The following is a 9,807-nucleotide window of genomic DNA, read 5'->3' as shown; positions in this document are numbered from 1 at the left end:
CGCGCGCGTCCCCGCCCCTCCCTCCCTCCTTCCCTCCCTCCCTCCTCCTCCTCCTCCTCCTCCTCCTCCTGCCGCCGCTCGCCCGCTCTCCTCTCTCTCTGTCTCTCTGTCTCTCTCGGTGTGTCGGTTGTGGGGCCGCCGCGTCGCCGGCAGGAAGCCTCCCCGCTCCCACCTCCGCTCCCGCTCCGCCGCCCCCCCCCCCCCCCCCTCTATCCCCCCGCCCCCGCCTTCCTCTCCTCTTCCCCCCACCCACCCCCCCTCCCGCCCCCGACTCCCCCGCCGCCCTGCCGCGGGGGGGCGCAGCCCCGCACCCCCTGCCGCCGCCCCGCCATGCCGGAGAAGCGGCCCTTCGAGCGGCTGCCCGCCGACGTGTCCCCCATCAACTACGGACTCTGCCTCAAGCCCGACCTCATCGACTTCACCTTCGAGGGCAAGCTGGAGGCCGCCGTGCAGGTAGGGCCCCGGTCCGGCTCCTCCTTCTAACCCCGCCGGGCCCTGGGGGGGGGGGGGGACGACGACCCTTCCCTCAGCCCGCCTCTCCCGCCACCGGGCCCTGAGGGAGCCCCGTCAGCCCGCCGGGCCCGGCCCCCGCCTTCCCTCCCTCAGCCGGGCCCTGAGGGAGCCCGATCCACCCCCCCGCCCTTTTCCCCTTCCCCTCCTCACCGCCGGGCCCTCAGGGCCTCCCCCCTTCCCCGTCAGCCCGCCGGGGCCCGGCCCTCAGCGCGGTGGAGCCGGCCGGGCAGGTGCAGGGAGGCCGCTCGGAGCTGCTCCCCCCCCCCCCCCCGCGGTCTCCGCCCTCCCTTTTCCATTCAGCCTATACATATATATGTAGATATACACCCCCCCCGAGGCCAAGCGTCGAGGAAGGGGCGAGGGCAGCCCGCGGGCCCCGCCCTGCCCCGCTCCGGGCCCCGGGAGGAGCGGGAGCGGCCGGGAAAGGGCTGGGGGGGGGGGAGAGCCTCGCCCCGCCGCTGCGGGCCCCCCGGGTCCCCCTTGGGCGGTGTGGGGGGTGCCCGGCCCGCTCCCTCCCTCCCTCCTGCCCCGGCTCGAACAGTCCCCGGTTCTTCTTCCCGCTGCCAGAAGGGCCCCGCTAGAGCAAAAGTCTGTACGTGGGGTTTGGCGCGGAGCGGTGGGAACGGTGGATATCTATCTCTGGCTTCCCCCAAATCCGTAGTGAGCACCCTGTTCCTGTTTTCAGCCTCCAGCGTGCTGCTTTTTATCTATATCCAGCCATTCAGATGGCTCGGGATTTTGCTGGAAAGACAAACTACCACATATGCAATTAAATGAGAACTCCCCCGGTGTAGTACGGTAAGCTGGTAGGCCTCAGTGACATGAAAAGCTTGAAGTCAGTGAAGCGAGAGGCTTGGTTAACAGTGGGAAGGGGTGTGCAAACTAAAAACGGCGGGTCTTCTGCCTTTTCTGAAAGGCAAAAGCTTCCCCGTGTTCGTGCTTCAAAGCCAGAATGTTTGATGAAAGCCCTGAAGTCTCATAGTCATTCTCAGGCTGCTGTGCCAAGATTTCCTGAATTTGCTTTCATGTCTTTCCTTGTGCAATGATTTGAAATAGATACAGAACTGTAAGGGCTTACCGGACTTCTTCTTAAAATGGGATGACTGTATTGAGAGCTCAAAAAAATGTGAGGGAGATTTTAAATACTGAGATGTGTACAGATTTAAATCTTGGTCTAAAGAGGTGGTTAAAACCTTGTTTTAAAATGAGGTAACATCAGGGCAATATGCTGAATCTGAAGCACAGGTACAGAAGAGAGCGAGTGCCTCACTGGGCAAGCATCTGGTGTCTGTGGAAGTTGGGGAGGGCAAAAAGGCTGTGGATGATAGTGAATCTTGTGACTTTTGCGACCTGGAGGAAGACAACCAGAGATGAGTAAGTTTGTGTCATGTGGAAGAAATATTGAACATGTAAATCGCCTTGCAGATTTTTTGTTCTAGCTCATGTCCTCAGGCTGCTGCTGTCTTTGGGGTCTCGGTTTGATGGCTCATCAGCCTGGGTGAAAATGCTAGCTTGAGAAATTCCCAGTCTCTTCCGTCTTAATCCTAGCTACCTATTCCTGTCTTCGCACCCAAGTTGCTGCTCCTCAGTCCCATTACAGCTGTGGGGCTGTGCTGCAAATGGGATCACTGAAATCATCCAGGTTAAAAATAACACTCGGGGGGAGGGGAGTCGTGGCTTTTTAAGCCAGCATTGCTACCGAGGAGAGAGTCGTATTTAACAGCAGCCTTGGAAAATTCATTTAAATCCAGGAATAACGAGGATTGAGCTTGTGGAGATGGTAGCTGGTTTGCAGATTTTAGTCCTGTTGAGATGTTTTTAATAACATTTGCTGTTCAGGGTATTGCTCAATTAATTCCTAGAGCAATGGGTAGCACCTGACAATGCGAAATTCTGGACTTTCCTACCAGCTGAGGGCATGTGTTAAGGAAGAGCACTGATCTGGCAGGTTCAAGGTTGTAAAAAACTCTTGTTCACATCACTGTGAGCTGCTGTGATGTTCCTGTGGTAGCGAGAATTAAAGAAATATAGGGCAAGATTTTTAAAACATATCTAAAGTATATATCTTTAGTTTTTAATAACTTTTATCAACCATAGACCAAAGAATCATAAGGCCAAATCCCAGCTGCATGCAAGCAAGTACAAGAGAGGTGCAGGAAGGTGTATGGGGTGAGTGTTCATGTGCTTGTCTTGAGTTGGCAATCTGGAGAAGTTTGCTGTGGTTGCCAGTGTCCAAAGCGTGGTAAAGGCATGTTCCAGAAAATTAGAGGGTAACTATTCTGCACCTTAATGGAGAGAAGAACAACCAGCTCACCTACAGTACTAGGTGGACAGGATACTTTTTTGTACAAGGGAATGGCTTGCTTAAGAATATGCTAACATTTACTAGTTGTTTGTTATTGAGCTGGGATTGAATCTAGAAAATAAAAAATAGTTTGTGTGCTTTTGGATCTAATTGGTTCCGTGGACCTGTTGGCCATTTCTGCTAGCAGCTTGTAAAAAGGTGGAGTGGAGCTCATCAGAGGCATTCTGTTTTCAGCAGCTTTGGCATACATTGTACAGTCGTCGAGGTAAAAGTGATTTTATGTTAAGACACAAACTTTGGATTTTCCAGATTTTGGGTAGGGAAATACATACACTGCCTCCTCTTGAAGGTCCAGGTATCATTTTTTATAACCAACCAAGAATAATTATTAGTCCCTCTGCTCCATTCCAGTATGATAATGGCTGGACCAACAATAATCCATATCAAGTACTTAAACCAGTGATGCTTTCTGACCTGCAGGGTGAGTTCTGAAACTTTGACACCAGAATAAATCACGATTAACCACAAAATTAGGAAAACTTTTCATTGCGTACATCAGAAGTATTTGTTTGCTTTGTTATTTTTGCATCTTTACTAGCAAACTGGAATCAGTGAAGGCTATGATATTTAGTCAAGATACTACAAGTAAACACTTGATCAGTCAGTTTGTGTTTCTCGCTCATAACCATTAAATAGGATTTGGCAGCCCTCTGTGTAGAATTTTGGTAAGTCTTTCGACCTGAGCACCAAGCGCTGAAGAAATGTTAAATAACCTTGCAGTCCTGGCTTTGGGGCAGTACACTTGGGCTGACTTTTGCACATGTGAGTAACTTAACAAAACATTTTGTCTTTATGCTACAATAATAAATGTTACACTTATATGGCTCCTTCAAAGGAGCTTCTGAGGATAAAGCCTTTTATGATTAAAAAGATAAGGCTGTTGCTTCAGTGTCAGCAGTGAGCAGGTAGATTTCAAAGCCTTAAAAAGAAATGATACGTGTTTGTAGTTTATTGTGACACTTTTAGTTTTCAGGTTAGGGAATTGGCCCTCTGTCTAGTATTTGTTGTTTCTTGATAAAGGAACGATACTGAAATCTGTCTCTTGATAGTTTAATTTCGTAGCCTTTTGAAGTTGTGCTTGTTGAGTATCTGCTAACCTATACATTAAGTTTTGTCTGGTTACTTGAGATTTTCAAATAATGTAATTTGTGGTCATGTGAATATTTTCGAAGTCTGCAGAATTGTGTAACAATTATATAAACTGACAGTATGTAATTACCATTTATCACAGTTAAAAACCCCAAAGTCCTTAAATGAACTATATCACAAGGAACCCTTATCGCAGCTAGGACAAAACATGGTTGTGGGAGAATCGGGTGCTGCATGTTGGTAGCAGATCTGGCACTGAAATAGTCGCCTGCTCACAATCCTGTGATCACTGTCAGTTGTATCATCTTTTAGCATTTTAAACTGTTGATTTGTTGGGTGTGTGGGCTTGTTTCTGAATGAGCACAATTAAGGTGGGTTGTTTTTTTTTTGGTGGAAATAGTTCATGTACTTTATTCATCTATTAGCTTGAGATTTAATTATTATAACCCTGATTCTCAGGGTCTAGTTATCAGTGCAGTGCACTCATATTACTCAGTGTCTAGGTCAACTTTTTTCCATTCTGCTTTTGACTCCTGGGAGGCCTAACTGAGGGCTGGAACAAAGAGGGGATGTGTGGCCGTTCTGTTCTTCAGCATCATGCTGAAAAGGCAAACATGAGTAACTAGCAACAGAAACAAACATCTGGCTCCCAAAGTTCAACGGTTGTTTTAAGCTTCTAAATGGAAGTTCTTAACGCTGTCATGGCTCCAAACGATCACCTGTGCGCTGCAGGGTGTAGGTGCAGAGGTTCAGGAAGGTGCATGGTTGTCTTCTAACTTCCTGGTACTTACCTCTATATAACTTCCTTCTTTGGAGCCTGGTGTGTGGCGATTAATTTCTTTCATTGCAAACTACAGCAAGGGGTTTCTTGGTTGCAAAGCAACCTATCTTTACTTTAAAGAATTTACAGCCTGAGGTAGATGGCTCTTAAACATCTTTCGCAGTCCTTTTAATATGTCTTAAGGATACTCTGTTATATTTAGCAATGTTTAACCTGTATCTGTTGCTTTTTATAGGTTAATTACGCAGTATCTGCTAGACTAAAGAAATGTGTAGTCTTCTGATCCTGCTGCATGCCAGTTAAAGATTAATTGTGACACTCTTGTATGTAAACCTTGAAAAATTAAGCTTAATGGGTGTAGTATTTGGCTTAGTATCTCCTGGGGGGGGGGGGGAAGTTGGCTAGTGTAAATATATGGTCATGTTACCTGGCATTGTAACCTAAGTTTCCAGCATTTTGATCATGAATTTGAGTGTTAAAGGCAGCATGCTTAAGTGTTCAAGTCTGGTGCTTCAAAGTCAGGACCTTGGGGCTCTGTGTACCCTTATGCCACCAGCTTCAAAAATAGGAATGCCTTTGCTCTTCTCCCCCACAGAAAGGCCTCTCAGTTCTGTAATTCATAAGGCTAAGATGATTGCATTGATCATAGTTACAAAGGGATTTACTCGTCTGTGTGAATTTGACACTTCTGAAGTATGTGTGACTGCTACCGATGAATGTAGTTGGATGCTCTTTGGAATGAAGTGAATTTTTCCAGTGGTCCAATTAGTCGTGGCATTGGTAATTTCACTACTTGGCTACCATAATTTGCTTGAGATGCAGATTAATAAAAGTCTTCATTCCTTTTTCTCATTGAAGTTTTGAATTCTTTTTAAAAAGATACATCCTAGAACACGACTGTAGTAATTTTAGTTGTCTATTTTTAGAGAGTAAAATGCTAAAAACATACATGCTTGTTATAATGCTACATTTAGGAAAGCACTCTGAAGCCAAGTGACAAGATTTTAATTATCTAGTCTTATAAATGGCTCTAGAGAATTAGTTTTGACTATAGAAGATGTCTTTTGGTGCACCTCATCCTGTACTTCAGGTAGGCTGTCGTTCTGCTGAAGCCATTCAAATTCTTGTTTCTAATGTCCTAAAAAGGTTTTTCCACCAAGTCCTTTCCTGCTCTGATAACCTCTGAAAATCAAAAGCTTTACAGCATCTTTGCGTCCTATTTGGCAGAGCCAAATAATTAGCCTTTTTAGCTCTTCTTCCATCAAATTATGTTACCTTGGAAAACTTTTTTGGGGGAACTTAAGCTGTTATCTCATATTGGGTGAGATTTTCCTTCCCAGAAACAAACACTGAGCATGAATGTGGATGTGTAGGGGGTTGGGAAGTGTGTGTCATCTTAGTCTAATGGCAGGTTACCGACACAGTTAAAATGTCTTAAAAGGTCTGCTGTTTTTTTGCAGAGCAGACCTCCTTGTGGTATGTGTGTCTGGCTAATCTTGATAGGTGTTTGAATTCTGATTGATGTTAGTAGAGTTTCATCAAAAGCAACAGGTTTAAAGTTTGGAAACATTTCTTCATTCTGGATATTGGTCTTAGTTCTTCTGCTGCTTTTAAGCATGTCACCCTTATGGCAAAGCTACTTTCATTGTGGGCATTTGTAGCTTGCTCTTGCCTTGATTAGCCTCTTCTTGATGAAGAATAAATTTATTTTATTATAGGGCAAGGTGAAGCGGGGCGACAGTTCGTGTATATACAGCTTTGTAATTGGTTATACCTTACTTGGTGAGATGCTTTTTTTGCCTTTTAATGTGATTGGATTCATGAAAAGCACTGCATGAGCAGAATATCTGTCTTCCAGAACATAGTATTAGCAGAAACGTAAAAGCGGTTTCAAGGTATTGCTTACAGTAAACCACATTCATTCATCTTCATGATATAGGTAGAGTTGGTAAGCATTAGGCTACAGGTTCTTGTGAGATAAAATGGTCCTAAGTTAAGTATGCTGGATGGCTTATAGTTTTGGGTTTTTTTCTTACAGGTGTGTCTGTACTTCATTATTTTTAGTGGATCAAAGAGAGGAGGCTTTCATGCTAGAGTCTGTGTGCCAACATGAAAACTTTTTTTTTCCCTCACTGAATTAAATTACAAGAGCCTCAGAAGCGTGCTGTACAGGACACTGTCAGTATTCATATCTGCGAGCTGAATTTTGCCCTTTATTTTTTGGGAGTTGGAGGGTAAACATTTTTTAGCCTACTGGTTCACTCAGTCCCTTTAAATGTTTTCTAATATGTTGCACTCTTTTGTAAAACTGACTTGATATTTGTAGGAGGTAAGAAAAAAATAAAAATAGGGAATTGCCTTTCTAAGCAGCCTCTGAAATTGTCTCTGCTTAAACCTAAACTTTCTTATTTTGTGGGCACAGTGCTACACTGAAAATTCTTCTGTCCTCAGAAGAGGTTGTTTTTTAAAGATCAAGCCTATTGTTAAAACCAGTATTGTCTGCAATTTGGACAGCTCTTTATGCATCTTGGATTTGTAGATTGAATAAAGGTCTCTACTAGACATTTATAAAAAGCTTTCTTATTCTGATTTTTCTGTGTTTTAGAAGACCTTGAAAAACCCCAAACCCTAATATTGTGATGAAAATTGTTGAGCTTTGATCTTAGGTTTTGGGAAATGTTGTAATCCCTTTAGTTTCACGTACAGCAAATTGAAAAAGAAAAAAAGATTTCAGATTGTATCTTTACTAGAAGCATCAAATCTAACCTGTGTCACTTTAGTTGTTACATTTGCTTGTTTTATGCTTTGCAAACATGTTGTTTCTAGAATCAGGTTAAGTTTATTAGGTAACATTGTTTTGGTTTTATTACCATAAAGAGGCAACATGAAAACAACATAGCTCTTCTGCACTGTTCTGTACAACACACTACTGCAGGGTGACTGACAAGCAGGATCTGGAAAGATTCACTAATAGTTACTCTTGTCAAAAAGTATAAGCCCTTACTTTATTTATTATACAAACAATTCTGTTAATAGGAATAAGCTGTAGACATTTGCTTCAGAAGCAAAGTTGGTGACTAAGGTTAGAAAGAAACTTCTGAATTAGGTTTGTCTTGTGTTAACCATCCACCGTGGGGGTTGGCTTTCCTTGGATTATCTGGGATTAGCCCTTTGGTTAACAGATTATTAGACTAGATAGACCATTCTTGTGATGTGGGTATGCCTATTAAGTTACATATTTAAATTTCTTAAACCTCTCTTATCACTGACTAGACTTGCAATTTGTTTTTAATGTGCACAATGACTAAGGAACCATTCCTTCAGCGAGCCTAGGTAGAACGGTTTAGGACTGAATATCTGCTTCCATTTACTCATCTTGTATAGATACCAGCTCCTTTATGGCAGAGTGGTAAGTGTCTGCTTCAGCTGTGACACTTCAGCTTATTATTTTGGCTTTACTTGTAATAAATGTATTTACACTCAAATGCTTGAATGGTGAGCTGGCGTGCACATGCAGAGTACTTTGCTGATTTTGCTACAGGGATGAAGGAGCTCTCTTGATTCCTGGGAACCAGTTTGCATCACAAAGAGGTCCAGCTAGTTCTTGCTGTGTTCAAACATGGATAGCTAGAGTGATGGGTACAGGTGTTAATAGGGCATTTTGGGGTTATAATAGTGAAAAACCAATAAAGGCATACAAGTCCTTATGCTTTAAGAAACTTACTGTCTGGGGTAGGAAGCAGTTCCTTTGTACATATGTTAAACCCTAGCTGGCTGTTACAGGAATTCTTGCTCCTTTATTTAAAGAACTGGTGTTGTCTACTGCCAGACATTGTATCCTGGACTAGCAGGATTACCAGCTTGATCCAGTGTGATGATTCTAGTGGTTTCAGCCATAAGTTTCTAAATAATTCCTAGTTTAATTCCCAAATATTTTACCCCTTTGTAATTAATTGATATTTAATTTGAATTCCTCTGTATTCAAGCTTTTGCATCCAAATAGAAAGCTGGCACAGTGAGACAGTTTATTACTACGCTGGGAGCTGGCCACTTGTTAAATAAAGCAAAGTGTGTGTAGCCAAGAGCTGGCAGAAGGAAAGCTTTCAGGAAAATGTAAAGGCGAATTTCTTGGCAGATGTTTTTAACCTAGGAAGTTCTTATAGTGTTGACAGTTTAGAACACAGTACTGTAGGTTGTATTTCTGATCATCTCTGAAAGATGTAAGTTTGTGTTCAAAGGCTTTGACTATAGTCTCCTGTAGGTCATCTCTAAGAGGAAGCTTACAGGCTCTCTATCTATTTTTATTGGTCTTGGATTCCCAGGCATGTACAAGGGCCCTATTGTCAAGCTTTCATACCAATTTTTAACAGGCCGTTCATTCCCTTAAATAATTTACAGTGTTGATAAGTAGGCCTAGATGGCTTGAACATGATTCAAGTGCGCATGTTCCAGAACAATTGAGAGCATCGGTGGAATATCTTTTTCTTTTTTACCGCTCTTAAATGCTAAATTTTACTTCAGACACTTGATGGTGGAAGGGGTTTTAGATTAAAGGGTGGTGGGAATGCCTACCTACCTAAGGGAGCAGGGAACACTGTTTCTTCCTGATGCTCATAAAATTTCTCTTCCAGGTGAAACAGGCAACCAACCAAATTGTGATGAACTGCGCTGACATCGACATTATTACAGCTTCCTATGCGCCAGAAGGAGACGAAGGTAGGATTGCTTTTGTACTGGAGTTTTTACATGTTAATTAATTTCATTTCTGACGTGAGGTGCTCTTGCCAACAGCTAACAACTTTGATTGCAAAATTACGTAATAGTTTGATAAGCTAACCTACCCCTAGAAGCACAAAATTAATTACCTAACCTTTATTCTCTTCTCATCACTACCATTTGCATTACATTTTAAAAAGTTACTACAGGCTTCCATGAAGTCTACATTCTACTCCATCATGCCTAAGTGTTGTAGGCAAAAGGATGTTTGACTGTTTTTACATTATTATTTATCTTTATACCAGATAACCGTGTAAGAATATGATCTGTAGCTATGGTCTTC

The 9,807-nt window shown here is 43.2% G+C and overlaps 1 protein-coding gene across 2 annotated transcripts in view; it reads left to right on the top strand.

The window, feature by feature from the left end:
- The first annotated feature begins 268 nt into the window (after nucleotides 1–268).
- The window catches only part of NPEPPS (aminopeptidase puromycin sensitive), a 39,074-nt gene continuing 29,535 nt past the window's right edge, over nucleotides 269–9,807 (top strand). Inside the window, exons 1-3 of one of the 2 annotated variants that reach the window (XM_049799432.1) lie at nucleotides 344–453; nucleotides 4,984–5,071; nucleotides 9,380–9,464. In XM_049799432.1, coding sequence (XP_049655389.1) covers nucleotides 9,407–9,464 — 58 coding nt within the window. In that variant the 5' untranslated portion in view covers nucleotides 344–453; nucleotides 4,984–5,071; nucleotides 9,380–9,406. Of the gene's footprint in view, nucleotides 454–4,983; nucleotides 5,072–9,379; nucleotides 9,465–9,807 lie in introns of both variants that reach the window. The other variant, XM_049799431.1, reaches the window with a different exon arrangement.

Source organism: Accipiter gentilis, chromosome 5 (assembly GCF_929443795.1).
Source record: "Accipiter gentilis chromosome 5, bAccGen1.1, whole genome shotgun sequence".
NCBI lineage: Eukaryota > Metazoa > Chordata > Aves > Accipitriformes > Accipitridae > Astur > Astur gentilis.
Note: the sequence above shows the minus strand (reverse complement) of the source record. Positions and strands in the feature narration are given on the sequence as shown.